The sequence below is a fragment of the Micrasema longulum genome, unplaced genomic scaffold (genome assembly GCF_059751315.1).
Source record: "Micrasema longulum isolate JH-2025_06_02 unplaced genomic scaffold, ASM5975131v1 h1tg000636l, whole genome shotgun sequence".
Lineage (NCBI taxonomy): Eukaryota > Metazoa > Arthropoda > Insecta > Trichoptera > Brachycentridae > Micrasema > Micrasema longulum.
In genome coordinates this window covers 98,112-113,948 of record NW_028277832.1, presented here as the reverse complement: position 1 = coordinate 113,948, position 15,837 = coordinate 98,112, and the positions used below count along the sequence as shown (strand labels likewise).

Below are 15,837 nucleotides of genomic sequence, written 5' to 3'. Positions count from 1 at the left end.
AAATATTTCAAATCGCTGTTTCCATGGTTAGCAATTTACACAAGTATTTACCTCTTTGTCACACAAAAATTAGAATTTAGCCATATAGTTAACTTGAAGTTGAATAACTACCCTATTTATCACTTAATTTTTTTTATGTTTATTTTTTTTCATTTCTTTATTAGGGTTTTACCAAAATATGATAATATTATCAGCTAAAAACAAGTTACTTGCATTTGCAAATAATTACAATAAGCATACATAAACAGCAAAAACAGAAAAAACAATGAATAATAAAAATATGTTCACAAACAATAGACAGCAAAACTTTACAAAAAAAAATTTTTTTTTACCGTTTACCACAAATTAATAATGAGTTTTAATAGTTATGTGTAGGCTTTTGTTTATGCATAATAAAAAAAAATATTTGATTTATGTGTGGAATTTCTGCTAATTTTCCTTCAATTTATTTGCAAAAAATGTGTTTATGATGTCTTAGATCATTCGTTTGAGAAATGCGAAATATTTTGTTGAAAAATTCAAAACCTACCCGTATAAATAAAAATTGAAATAATTGCCATAAAAGTTGCTGTCATACATTCATACACACACATTCATACACATTCATACACACAGATATCTGTAGTCTGTGTTCATACATATTTCGCATTTGTTTCTTTGTTTGACAGTTGACAGTTCAAGTTTTGATTTAGATTATTTGGGTTAGGTGTATGTACTTTATGTTTTTATAATGTTTATTTCAAATAATTTCATTAAATTAATATATTTTATTGTTACATGGCAGTATTTTTAACTTTCAGTTGTACTGTATTAATGTGTTTGCACTATCATACATCCGTTACTATTCTTTAAATAATGTGCTATTTATTTGTATGTTGTCTCATATTCAGCGATTATATTTTCTATTACCTATGTGTATAGCAAAATTATACAAAACAACAGCTTGATTGTCTAAAAGAAGAAGAAGCCCTGAGTTTTTTAAGGGGTGAATATTTTGGCGGTCTTAGAAGGGGTAGGTACCTATGTCCTATCATCTAGCATCCCCTTCTAAAATGTTATTGTACCGTTCTGTCTGAATAAATTAAAATGTAGTCATGTTTAAACTTGCTAACAGAAGAGAATTGCCATTCATGTATTTTATTTTAGAACTTACTGTGTTCACAGATTATATAGTACAAACTGTGTTTGAAGGATAAAGCATTATTTGGTATGCGGAATTAATTTACAGATATACTTATACTAAAGCTTTTGATATACGTTTCTTATTGATGATCTAAATACACACAAATGTATATTTCTTGTGCTTTTATTAATTAACTCAATATTTCTATATTTATAACTATGTTGAATATTTTAGTTTGCCACTTATCTTTATTTGAGTTAAATAATTAATTTATGTACTTATTATTTAAGCCCTCTGCCTTTTAAAATTTATAACTTACTTGTAGGCATTTTTTATTGTGTTTTAAATTCAACATGTTTGAAACATTCTGCTAAGTAAATTAATATTTATTTTGTGTACGAGTTTTACAAATATTTTTAAAATACCAAAGTTCTTGAGTATTAAAATTTACTTTTTTTATTTATTTTTTATTGAATTGATTATAAATATGAGTTTAAGTAAAAACCACACCTCTACAAAGTATTCTAAATCTATTTGCTTTTCTAATTTTTATTGCAATAAATCATTTTGTCGTGGCACTTCTAACAATAAATTTAATGTCTTGGTGAAAAAAGAGTTTAATCCTGGCCGTATCATAAATAATATTCTTAAAGTTGTTAATACAGAATGTTCTAATAGTAATGTGAAAAACAATCATGATTTTGTGTCTGATATTTGTAAAATTTTATTTGATATACGAGTCAACTTTTATGAACTATCCAAAGATGATTTTAAGATTTTCTTTACAACGTTGAAGTCAGAAAATAAAGAATTTGAATCTGTTAATATTTCAGAAATTACTAAAATTATGTTAATAATTATGGAAAAAACTGTTCCCTCTGATTTTTATGGTTCCAACAAAAATAAAAAGTGTTTTTATGAACTGCTCCGTTACATTTTGAAAGGAATGCTTCATCAATATGTTACATTTCAAAGGATATTACATAAATGGGATGTTGACAAAGTTCTCTGGCTTAAAAACATTTGCGATGAAAGGATGAAACAAGATATACTTTGTAAAGTTTTAATTTGGTTAGTAAAAAATACTGTCTGCTCGATTCTCGCTATTCAGTTTTATATAACGGTAACTAAAATTTCCCAAGAAACAAGAAAACTTTATTTTTACTTCAAAGAAGATTGGCAGAAATTAAGTGATAGGTTTATGTATGATCTTACTAAAAAGGGTGATATTGTCAAATGTGATTCCTTTAGTTTAGGTACCAAATGTAAGAAACATATTTCAGTTGATAAAAGAAAGGAAAGAAAATTTTTCCTCAAAAGACTTCCTGTCATGAGATTAGTTTTAAAATCCAATTCTTCCGTTCGTGTTATTATAAGATACAAGAAACTTTGTGCGTTAGAAAAGAACGTTATCAGAAGTAGAAGGATGATGTTCAAATGCATTTACCCAACTTCTACTTCAGGAAATTTCGAACAGAAATATCTTGAATTGCTTAGAAATTGGAAAGAACAGGGTGAGCCTAAGCTTTATTTTGTCAAAGCTGACTTAACAGATGCTTTTGGCTCGGTGAATATGGATATTTTAAGGGAAATTTTAGCCAAATTACATAATAATTTTCAAAAAAGAGAGAGGAATTTAAATATAAAGAAGATGGTTGCCAAAGAATATCAGAAATTAATAGCAGATTTAAGAAAACCAGTTATTGTTAGAATGGGCTCCTGTGCGTATCAATGGAACCGAGGTCTTGTTCAAGGGATGAGATTTTCTCCTATTCTCTGTGAAATATTTTACAATAATTCAGATTCAGTGAATTTATCCGACTTTTCAAATCTAACTGCAACTAATCTTTTTGTGCGTCTCGTTGACGATTATTTGTTTGTAACTGATAATATAAAAACTGCATTAAACTTCCTCAAAACGATGATTGCTTCTGGGAGAACGAATGCCAATAAAACCATCTGTAATTTTACTTATGAAGGTGTAGAAACATCATTTACCATCTCCTTTTTCGGTTACGTTTTCAATACCCATAAATTAGAAATTACAAGAGATGAAAAGGTTTATAACGGTCAGATTTGCTACAGAATTTCATTTAGTAGTGGTATCTCAGAACCAGTAAAGTTTTTAGAAAATAGAATCGCCCAAACAACAGTTCCCTTGACACCCCTGTTTTTTAATTTGACAATTAACTCTGCAGACACTGTCTGGAAAAATATTTTTATTTCCCTTTGCATTTCGGCAAATAAATTCTGTACAATCACAACTATAACCTGTATAAATAACCCCTGTTTTGACGCTGAAGCCATATTCAATGTTTTTAAAAGGAAAGTAGCTGTTAGAATGTGTGATGCTATTTTGAAAATAATTTTCAGTAATAAACCGAGTACTCTGAGCTTTGATATTTGTATAAATCATTTGAGATACCTAGCTTACAAAGCTTTAAGTTTATTTGCTTGTAAATCTAACATCTGTTCTGAATTTTCTAAATTAATAAATGTCGCCATGAAGAAAACAAATTGCTTTGAAGGTAAATGGAAATCACACTACCGAAGTATAGACAGAAATGGTGTCCCAATTAATTTAGCAATTAAAGAGGTGTGCCATTCTCATAATGTAGTCCAGTACCTAAATAAATGTTGCAAAGTGCCAAATGGTTTTCAGCCTTATGTAAAATAGATAATAAATTTGAAATAATTGTAAAAAAATCGTATATAATGTAATATATTTACATTAAATATGATTTATAGATATAAGTTTGAATTAAAATCATAAAATAATTAATTAATGGCTTTATTTATTATTGATTATAAGTTTTTTTTATTTAAATATTGAAAAATTCTGGTTAGAAAAGAAACAGGAGTCAAATGAAAATGAAAATCTCATTTAACAAATAAAAACAATGTTATGTTTGAATCATCATTATATAATATGTTGTTTGTAGGTAGGTATTTAATTTATGTTAGTACAAATTTTTGTAGACATCTACTAGATTTTGTCCCCCAGGGAGTTTGTTTATCAAAACTGATATATTACCGACATCAATAGTGTTTTCAGCTCTTTTATTATGGAAAATTATACAGATTATGAAAGACTTGAAGAAATGTGGACAATGTAAACACGGTGAATGTTGCAAAATTTTTGAAGGTATTTAGTGATCGCTTAAATTAGCCAATAACTGGTCATAAGCCTTGTAAACGCCTAGATTTCCACATTCCCTTCTCAAAAATGTTTTCCATCTCTATTGTAATATATTTCAATTATAACAATTTTTTATTTTCTTTTTATACTTGTTTCTTTTTTCGCACGAATGATTGATTATTTATGGATATGTATTATTTATTATAATATTGTTATTCGTAACTTTCATGTTCTCGATTTTGTAAATAGTATTTCAAATCAAATAATGAAAAATAAAAAATACTATTCAATTTGGCGCCATTTTTATCGATGTTTTTACTTTTTCTATGGAATGTACACAATTCAACCTGTCAAAGTGACTTTTTGTAAATATTCGTAATAGTTTGGTTATTATTTTATACAATATTTATTTATTTTATTCATGTGCTTGTAATTAAAAATACTAGCTGATTTTGCGAGGATTTATATAGGCTAAAATGGAAGTGGACGACGATGACGACCTTCCTGCAGTCAACTTTAATTCTCCAATAAAGGTAAACATTTTTTCATTTGAAATATAGTTATTGCCCACTTTTCTATTCCATATAATTCGAGTTTAAATTATGTTTGAAATTAATTGTTCAACTCTCATAGTTACAGCGGATTTCTTTTTAATTTTAATGGTTAATGCTCCATTTTAACCATTACTTCCTAAAGGATAAGTAACATTTTCACAAGTGGTATCTATATGCAATGATATGTCGGTCGGCGTGCATTACCGCCAATCTAATAAATATTTTTTTTCCAACAGACGAAAAAAACTGTTCTTGAAAACAAATCCGATACTTTACTCCGATCCGCGGTACTATTCTTCTTCAGCAAGTCTACTATTGGTCCCACGCTCAGAGTAATAATTCACTAGAGAAGCCCATTAGCTCTATTGCATTGAACAAAATCGTTCCAATTTTTTGGTTTGGTTTTTAGTTTAACAACAAACCTGTGATAGACGGTTTCGGTTTGCTCTTACAATTCTCGACTTGAGTACCTACGGCTTGTTGTATTGAAAAAGTGAAATTGAAATTCCTGTTAACTGTAGCTAACTTCGTAATAATATGATGGTTTTTGTCGTATGGGTGACTCTAGGTCCCACACATATCGTATGATTAGGGAACATCCTATAAGAGTTCTAGATCCTCCAATATGAAAATATAATGTTTGTCAAAATTGCAGATTGCCAGTAATGCACGCCGACCGAAGATATAATTAAATAGACACGGTGCAAGCGCGAAGTCGGTAACTTCGCTCACTAATGGACCATTATCATGATCAGGCACATGATGCAAAAATGTCATTTTGTATAAGAAAATACATTTATTGTACTTCAATTATGTATTAAATTATTTTACAAAAAACTTTTTATCACCTTCAAAATACTTTCCATTAGAGCTGTTTTTTAATATTTTTTCTAGTAGTTTCTTTTTTTTAGTAACAAACAGGAACAACCCATGCCTCTGAATTTTCCTCGACTCTGTGTTGAGTGGAGATTCTATGCAATTTGGTCCCATCTTCTATTTCATTAATAGATTATTTTTTTCTCAGTTTTCCTTTCATGTCTCTTTTCATTCCGGGAAGTAAAATAAAGTCGCAGGGGGCTATATCAGGTGAATTGGTGGGCATAGTAGTTATTTATTTATTTAATAAACGCCCCGAGGGCTCTCACATAATACAGTTAAAAGTACATAAAGCATTATAGAAAATAACATAAAATAAAATTACACTTATTACACTAAACATGTAATTATTTTTTTAAAAAAGAAAGAAAAAGGAAATAAAGTGAAGATGAGTAGAGAAACACATGAAAAAGAGGAAAATTGAGGGGATGGCCATTTGATGGATAGGATAGCTGATTTGATTGCAGCAGGAGTGGTGTGGAGCAAATCCACCAGCTCATCATAATTATTAGCTGTTCTGTGGATGCTCACATGGGGAGGGGAGAATGGTGGGTGAAGTTTGTCCTATTGTACTCGCACTGGAACATGTGTCGGAGTCTGGTGGTCCTTGTTGGTACACAAAAGTTTATCAGGGACAGTAATTCTGGGCAATCTATTAGGGTGCATATCACTTTGTGCATTAAAGTGAGGTCAGCAATTGTCCTTCTGGAGGAGAGCGATGGTAACCTCAACTCAGACATCAAAGTTTGGTAGCAAATTTCATCTACAGGTTTACCCCTTTTAAACTGTATATAGCTTAAAAACTTTCGCCGAACTCTTTCTAGGTTAAATGAGTTGCAGTTGAGTTATACCATTGTTGGGCCATCAAAGAATGTCTAGAGAGCCTGGACACATTTTTTAACAATTGAAGAGATAAAAAAATAGGTCGATGTTATAATTTCTATAATATATGGTGCAAATTTATAGATAACAATGGATAATATTTTGAAATTTTTCAAATTAACAGTTTATTCACAAATAAAGATTAAATTTCGTAAAAAATATTGAAAAATTTATCACTTATATGTATTTAACTGATATTAAAATCTAATAATTCATTTATATTTGTTTATTTTTTAGAACTCAAATTTTCGATCATTCAATATGCCGGACACATCTGTATTAGCTGCAAGAAGAAAACTAGAAGATGAACAAAATAATTTGGTTTTAAGAATTCTATCCCAAGAGCAGGAAGAAAATACAACTGATGTAATTATTATTCAAGTTCATTTAATTTTATTGAAATTCACAGCACAATAAAAGGAATATATTGAAAAATATTGTTATATTCTTATCTGAGAATTACCTAAATAAAAAGTGCATTTTTAGAAAAAAAAAACTCTTAAAATAGTATTGTCTTTATCTTATGTTTACTTACTTTATTTTTTTAATGACATGATTTTGAAAAAATAAATAAGTAAATTGTATTAATTATTTTTTTTAGCATGTTCGATTTGATTATTCCATCTTAAATCCCATCTATATAAATACCGAAATATTTAATTGAATCTACTCTGTCCGACGATTTACAATTACATTCAATATTTGGAATTTGGTTATTGTAATTACCGCAGTGAAAAGTTAAGAAAAGATTTGGATTATATATAGTTTTATTATTAATAGTTGCTAAAACGTCAGAGGACCATTTATAGAAAAATCATGCTTTAAGTACATAAATAAACATCTTATATTTACTTGTTTGTATTTCAGAGTACTGTGAATATTTCCGATATTTCTCAAAACACCTCAAATACATCTCACTTCTCAATGCCGGATGCCGATCTCATCGCAGCAAATAGACAATTAGAGTTGCAGAATGATTTGCTGTTGGATGACTTGTTGAAAGAACATGAAAGTATCGATAAAGAAGAAATATCTTCATGTTTAGAAGTTCTTCATATCGAGAAAAGTTCCAACGCCATTCCTGCGGAAAATCCAGGAATTGACATTACTAAACTATGCATAGATAATTTGATTGATCCACCTTCAAAAATTAGAAGAAACTTTGTGATGAATTATATCACGAAATTGGAGCAGTGTGAGAGTCAAGAGCACCTGCAAATCGTTTTAGACCGTGTATGTTTTTGAGAATATTTTAAAAACATATTTATTTAATATGCTTTATAAACAATTAGAATTTTCACACAAGTAATACATATTAAAGCAAAAATTATAAAAGAAAAACCGAAATGAAATACCACACCAAAAAGAAGATAATCTCCTGTGATTGGTGTGGGATTATATTGGGTGTTAACATAAATTGTGTCTTTTTTTCCAAAATGAAGAGAACAAAAAAAAACAAAAAAAATATCAATAATGTATTTTCCTTCAATATTTTACAACAAATTAGTCAATAATTCATAGCATCTTCATCGGACACTGCACAAATATCGCAAACAGAAGGCCGTGTTGAAAATGCTCACTTTCATCTACATGACATGCCATTTTGAAGGCTTTTATTCAAATAAAATAATACGTGTAACGTAAAAGTAAACACAATATCTTGTAAAACATAAGATGTTTTACATTTGTTGCTTATTTTTAAATTTTGTAAAAACCAGACACAACTTGTGCTAACTATATTTCAAATATAGCTTGATTAGAATGACAGCTGTCAAACTAATTTCATTAGTGATGGGAAATTACTGATCACTGATCAAATCGATTTTATCAGTTATTTCATGCAATCATGAGACTCTGTTTCCGAAAATTGATATAAAAAACGCAAAAACAAGCCTATTATAGTGTGTTTAACACAATTATTCACCAAACAATAAGACATTTATACATTTTACATAAACAACATCAAATTAATTATTTTTTTATTCGATCAATTTACATTAATCAATTTGTCACATCTCTAACGTTTTGCAAAATGATGTAACCTTGTAAAAACGTTGTTAATAACTAAGTTTATTTCAGTTTTAAAGCTGATTTTATATATTAATGTTGATTTATATTTCAAGCATTGTATTAAACAAATAAATTAACTTGCCAGATATAAATGATTTTTCATGTGTCAATATAAATAACTCCTTTGACGTTACTACAAAGTTATGTCGTCACTTTTTCTGACAACTGTCATTCTAATCATGTTACATTTTAAGGACTGTAAATACAATATTAATGTTATTAAATAAATAAAGGTATATATTATCCAAAATTTATACTAACATATTATAATGTAGGTTCAGTATATGAAGGGTGGGCATGCCAGAAATATTAGTATGCCTAATGTTGCAATCGGTTCCTATATGGACAAATGCCTGTTCTAAGAAACCGATTTGTTGCGGCAAATATGGTTATCGAATATGTTTCCCATAAATAAAAATAATTTTAAAGAATTAGAAAAACAATTATAGCCCATTATATATGTATCAAAAAGTACTTTTTTGTTTAAAGTGGAGACAAAAACTAATCAATAAATAAAATGAAAATACCTGTTTTGTAAAAAAATACTTTAAAAATTTCATTCTGGTGTTTGTTTCCAGCTTCTTGTAACACTTACGGAAATGTACGCCGATAAGAGAGTAATAATCAAGCTAGATGACGTAGTGTGCCACATGTTACTCGTGACTGCTGTATTGCTCGATGTGAGATGTCGATTGGTGTTTACATCTGTCACTGTACCAGAAGTTCTCTGTCAAATTCTCCAAAATGTCACACCAGATTTACAAACCAAAGAAACTGTGAGTAGATCATAAAACATTTTTGAATCACTATTTTTTTCTTGAAATATTTTCTTTGTTCAGTGGATCCTCTGTATTCGTCAACCCCCATATTAATATTTTTATTTCTTTATTATTTTTCACAAACAATACATATGGCATTGGTATAATAATAAAAATTTGTTATGTTTAGATATTGTTCATCAATTTGTGAACACAACATGTACACAAAACTCGAAAAAATTTAATTTTTTTAAATATGCATATTTTATATAGATGTATATTTATTTGATAATATTTAGTAATTACTGTTAAAATAAAATAGTATAAGATTCATTAGTTAATTATACCTTGATAAAGAAGTGATTTGTATCGGGTTGTGGTCCTGTGGCTAGTGTCTTGGACTCCCGGACCAAAGTTCCGTGGTTCGAATCCCACTCTACCCCAACTTGATTCCATTTTCTAATAGTGAGTTATTTACAACTCGTTGAAAATGGCCCTCAAAATTAAATATTTGGGTAAATCATAAGAACGCAAATATTTATTTTATAAAAAAAAAAAAAAAGTTTGTGTAGCTTTGAAATTGGCTGATAGAAAAAAAAGCAAGTGGTTAATAACAAAGTTGTTTTATATTTAAGTGAAAAAAGTATTTAATGATTTTTTTTTAATGAACAAGCTTAGTTAAATTCTATTAATATTATGAAACTTCCTATAATTACTTATGAGTTCTCCTATAATTATTTAATGTATCTTTAAAGATATCAATATCAGCATTACTTTCTACATAATGATAATAATAATAATTATTAATTAATTTATTCATATAAATATTACAAAAAAATAGTAACGTATCCCTAACTCTATGAGGCCAAGAGCCCTGTGTTGAGTTGGGATACAACAAAATAGAAAGTGGAAGCTTGCATATTATTAAAGAATACTACAAATAAAAATTATTACATAAACATACATTTCAACAAACATCTGGACAACACTTAATAGTACTATATATAAATCTATGCAATGTCTCGCAGCAGTCTCCTGCAATGGTCTCTTCTCTTAGACAAAATCCAAACTTGTACACTTCTCCTGAAAACGGCTTTCGTATTAGAGAACTTAATATGTTCATCCAGGACATTAAACACTCTTGGAGCTACAAAAGAGAAATTTCTCTGAGCGAAAGTCATACGTGTTTTTGGTATTAAATAATTCGAAATTTAAGAAAATCGCGTACGAGCATTCGTCTGGGATCTCTTCTTGTAACCATTATATCTGCACCTCAGAGGCAGACGGATGCAAATCCAAACATCAAATGTTCAACCAAAGTCTAAAGAATCTACTTTCTCTAAGTGATTTCTAATAATTTATACCATTCATTAAAATACTACAACAGAGATGAAGAACATTTAAGAGAAGGTAATATAGAAATCTAGGCATCTACAAGGCTTATGACCTGTCAATGGCTGGTTTACGTGGCCACTTTACACACTGTGTAATATTCACCATTCTGCCCATATTTGAACATCTATATTCCTTCAATTCTTTCATCTGTTGATGTTTGTGAAGTTAAAGAGCTGAAACCTTTATTTATGCGGGTGAGATTCGTGTAATTGAATTATTTCACCTACATACTAGGCAACGCCTGAAAATGTTATTTTTTCAATTTCTATACTTCTTCATGGACCAGGTGGATTTATCAACAATATTTTGAGTTTGTCCAAATTTTTGCAGACAAAGACTGGATTCAACTCCCTGGGGAGCTGTTTACATTAACATATTACAACAGAGATGAAGAACATTTAAGAGAAGGCAAATTCACAAACATCAACAGATGAAAGAATTGAAGGAATATAGATGTTAAAATATGGGCCACTTAAACCAGCTATTGGCAGGTCATAAGCCCTGTAGATGCCTAGACTTCTATATTACCTTCTCTTAAATGTTCTTCATCTATGTTGTAATATGTTAATGTAAACAGCTCCCCAGGCAATTGAATCCGGTCTTTGCCTGCAAAAATTTGGACAAACTCAAAATATTGTTGATATCATTTATTTCTATTTTCAGTATCTTAGTACATTGGTTTTTTTCATTATAAGACTTACATTTCTTCAAAATCAATGGACACGATCATAAACTGGATACGAAAATCGAAATGTCATTTCATCAAAATCTGGATTTGCATCCGTCCGCCTCTGAGGTACAGATATAATCTTAACCCACTTTAAGGCGTTGTAAACAAATAAATGGAATATCAGTTTTTTCTTACCTGAAAAATTGTTTCCTTCATCGTCTCTATATTCGAAGAACGAAGAGCTAAACCATGAAATATAATAATAAAGATCCTCAACACATAGACAACTTAAACAAATACAAACTAAAACCACTTTCGGACAAAGGCATTTTGAGTATTATTCAATTAAAATCTATAACCTACTTCCACCATCTATTAAAACAATTAGTAACGAGAAAATGTTTAAAAAGGCTATAAAAAAAATGTATAGTGGAGCTAGGTAGAATTAAAATGGATTGTCTCATTCGCCCAAACCAATATCGAATCAACTGCTACACAAGTGTATAGCTTATGTTAGGTTTTTGTTATTTTCATTGTGTGTTTTGTAATATAAATAATATAGATGTACATAAATACCTTGCTTTTTAAACTGTATAAATATTTGTTAATTATCTTCGTTTTTTTAAGTTAGTCTTCTTTGTATATTCTCAAAAGTAATTTAAAAAAAATATATTGTTAAGTGTCCTCGGCACGGGAAACCCCAGTGAGGTCACATTATTTTTATTATTAATTATTGTTTGTAAGCAAAAAATATGAATAAATAAATAAATGAACTGACAATTATTTTCTGGGGGTTGACAATTTTACTTTGTTGTTTTTAGGTCAGCGGATTGTTGAGTCAAATTCTCAAGAACTTTACGCATTTCCACAATAGACTATATATAGCGGAGTGTATGATTATAAAATGTAATCCTGTGGATATCGAAACGGATCCATCATTCCTCCCAACTCGACTAGCAAAAGAAATACTTCACAGTACACTTTGTGAACTTGTCGGGTATTCTATTGACGGTTGTAATTCTTGCAGTAGGTATTCTGAAGTGAGAAATGTATTGTCCAAAGGTGAAAACATCGCTAAGTTATCGGCTTATGAACAGTACGTCATGCTGAAGCTGGTAAATGAGTTAAAATGGATGTTGGATCCGAGTTCTATGGAAAAAACAAAAGAGAAAAATGCAAAAAGTTGGATAGTGTCATTCTTCTATTCGATGAAATGCAACAGTATGGCTACAAAAAACTCTGATTTCTTAAAGGTGAGTTATTTTAGTTTTTCAAATGTCTTCATTTACCTTATAAATTTGGTAAAACATTTCAAAGAATGGAATATGGAAGTCTAGGCTTTACACAGGCTTTGGACGGTTTAAGTCTCATCTGGATTGAATTCATTTTTTGATAAATAACTGCAGTTCTAGTCCAATGAAATCCTTTAAATTTATTTCAACAGAGAGGAAAAACATTTTTGAGAAGGGAATATGGAAGTCTAGGCATTTACAGGGCTTATGACCTGTCATTGGCTGGTTTAAGTGGCCACTTTACACACTGTATTATTCACCATTCTGACCATATTTGAACATCCACATTTCCTCAACTCTTCCATCTGTTGACTTTTGTGAAGAAAGAGAGCTGAAACCTTTATCACGTGGGTGAGATTCATCCGTCTGAACCAAATCACCTACTACATGATAATCCTCATCATACATGATAAATATAGCGCAGGAAATTGGTAAAATAAACCAAAGTAGGGAACAAAATGCCGAACACTCCTCTAGTGGAACGGCAGGCCTGTTGACTACTGCCAACAGGCCGGCTTCTCCTGAAGAGTTTTAATTGGTTTCCTCTCCACGTGAGCAAATGCTGAGAAGTTCCCGATTAGCCCACATTAATATATCCCTCCTGATCCCAATATTTTAGATAAATTTTAAGATATTTAATTGCAGAAAAATCTACTTTTTGAAATATAAACCTTGTATATTATAAGCAAGGTAAATAATAAAGCAACTCCCATATAAAAAAAAAAAAAAAAAAATACTGACACGCTCTGGTTTTTCATTAATTTTTTTAAATCGAGTTTGATGCTTCAGATGCTTACGCATCCTGGTTTTATTCAACATTCTTGACCGTCCTTGTTTCCCAATACTGATCTTAATTTTTTCTAGCATTGGTTTAATTTTTTTTCGTTGAATAAAAATCATATATTCATATATAAATCTCCTATAATTATTTGATGTGTCGGCCTCGTAGTGTAATGGTCAGCGCGTTTGCCTACCAAATGCGAGGTCTCGAGGTTTGATTCCCGATATATTTGATATGAAATATTTATTCAAAAGGGTGTTTTCACACCAGAATATTTCATAGTCCCTCATCTTATCTACATGTAATTTTTTTTTTTATCAAGATACGCTCCGATTGGTGTACCAATGCAGTGCCCTATGCACCATTAGGTGCGGAAAGGGAATGATGATGATGATGATACATATTTTTAAAAAATAACACATTTGTATATACATACATACATAATATCTTGAGAACATGTTAAAAAAAAATTTAAAAAATACGAGAATTTTGTAAAAAAAAACTCTCTCATAGACGTGAAAAATATCAATGTCCAAAGCAATAGTGTTCAACTTAGAGGTAGCCTTTTCTACAGGCATAACCGTTGGCAGGTTGTGGCGTAGTTGGTTAGACGGCCAACTGTGAAACTGACATCGCGGGTTTGATTTCCGCCAGTTGCAAGAAAAAAATCCAAGAAAGTTTGTTTTCTTAATTGGTCCGGGTGTTGTGGTGTATTTTTCATTACCTCCTTCCATATTCCCCCTATCCCACCTGCAGACAAGCCCCTAAATAGCAGGTTATTCCCAAAGAAAAAAAAATAGGTTGGTCCTGTATATTGGAATGTGGAATAGTCGATTTTGACTCTGTCTAAGGTATCTAGAACATATAAGCTAATGTTCCGCATAATTTCTGGGTTAACGACAGTACCGCACAACAATTGAAAGAAATGCATAGTTAGATACATATTATAACAAACAAGATTATAAGAAACGCTTGTGTATAATTTATAAGGTGTTTTTACACTGCAATATTTCACTTTCTTTGGACTGGCACCTGAAGCGTAAGACTGATCACCTGGCTTTCCTGTAACCTGTGATTGAGATATGCTGCACTTTACTAATAACATCAGGTGCCGTAAGGGTTTGATGATGATTTTTGTGAAATAAAAGACCTATCCCTTATTTATGTGCGCCAGATTCATACAAATTATTTCACGCTTTATTTTCGAAACTTGTTTTTATTACGCACTGATTAATTATTTTTTTTTAGGTCAAAACATTATGTTCTCGAATAGATCTACTTTGGCAAATGGACAGTGGAGATTCAGAGACATAAACAATTGGAAAGAGTATTGAAAAGTACCAGTTGTGATTCATTAATTCATTTGTGATTCAAAGAATGAGGAAGCTTACAGATTTTTATATATTTTATTTTTGTACTATGTATTTTACTAAATAATTTTTTTTTAAAAAATAAATTGTGTTATTTTTACAGCCTTTTGATCCTCGCTTTAATTTCTACTTGTTACCTCACTCTTCTGGTTATTCTACTAATTTTATGAATTTTTTCTATGGTCAAAATAACATTAACGGATTAACCATCAGAGTAATAATACTCCTGGGGTGATATTCTGAACGCAAAAGAATGCGTATTTATGTAATAAATACACGTTAATAGAGTGATCTCTTCGCGCGCAATACCGGTCAGAATACCAGGTGGTATGCTGAATCTTCTGTACCCCCCAGAGAGTGATTAATTTAGGGATTTTAATTTTTTACATGCGTTTACATTTTGCTTCATATCTGGCCACACTGATGATTAAATGTCAAATAAATATGAACACGTGAAATAAAACATGATTATTTTCATTAAGAACATTATTGCATTGCATATTGTCGCCATAGTAATTGTAATTTAATTTTCACTTTTTTGTATTAGATACTTCTTACTATTTTTCAAATTCAATGTATTGTATTATCTTTTATAGTAAATGCTGATTTTTCGCCAGTTAACTGTATTTATTTACAAGGAAAACAGAAAACAAACTGACTTGAGTGTTGACTTAGAGATTACACACCTGTTGACTTATGACTGCGATAACTTAAGCATGTTCATTATTGTTCATTGTGATCGCTCAAATGCTTAGCATGTTTTTAAGCACGTCGATAGTTGTTTGTGATTGGCTACCGGTTGTGAAATTTTAGTTATAAACATAAATGTTCATGGAAACAGAGAGAGAGGAGAGGAGAGAAGAGAAGAGGAGAGTAGGGACGGCACTATACCACGTCTTCTCCATTTTATACACTTTTTATTTAATT

The 15,837-nt window shown here is 30.2% G+C and overlaps 2 protein-coding genes across 5 annotated transcripts; both read left to right on the top strand.

Moving 5' to 3' along the window:
* Positions 1-621: 621 nt before the first annotated feature.
* On the top strand, positions 622-14,980 carry LOC148279974 (uncharacterized). 4 transcript variants are annotated; one of them, XM_088229120.1, is made up of 7 exons: positions 622-708; positions 4,709-4,795; positions 6,812-6,940; positions 7,442-7,807; positions 9,223-9,420; positions 12,289-12,720; positions 14,789-14,980. In XM_088229120.1, the coding sequence occupies exons 2-7, from the start codon at positions 4,739-4,741 to the stop codon at positions 14,852-14,854; spliced, it is 1,248 nt and encodes a 415-aa protein (XP_088085246.1). In that variant the 5' UTR covers positions 622-708; positions 4,709-4,738; the 3' UTR covers positions 14,855-14,980. The 4 variants fall into 4 exon arrangements, with proteins under 4 accessions (XP_088085246.1, XP_088085248.1, XP_088085247.1 ...); XM_088229122.1 differs by having other exon boundaries at positions 624-708; positions 4,733-4,795; XM_088229121.1 differs by lacking the exon at positions 622-708 and adding an exon at positions 729-1,012 and having other exon boundaries at positions 4,733-4,795.
* LOC148279975 (telomerase reverse transcriptase-like) lies at positions 2,202-4,179 on the top strand. The gene has a single exon (XM_088229118.1). The coding sequence runs from the start codon at positions 2,325-2,327 to the stop codon at positions 3,798-3,800; it is 1,476 nt and encodes a 491-aa protein (XP_088085244.1). The 5' UTR covers positions 2,202-2,324; the 3' UTR covers positions 3,801-4,179.
* Positions 14,981-15,837: the final 857 nt, after the last annotated feature.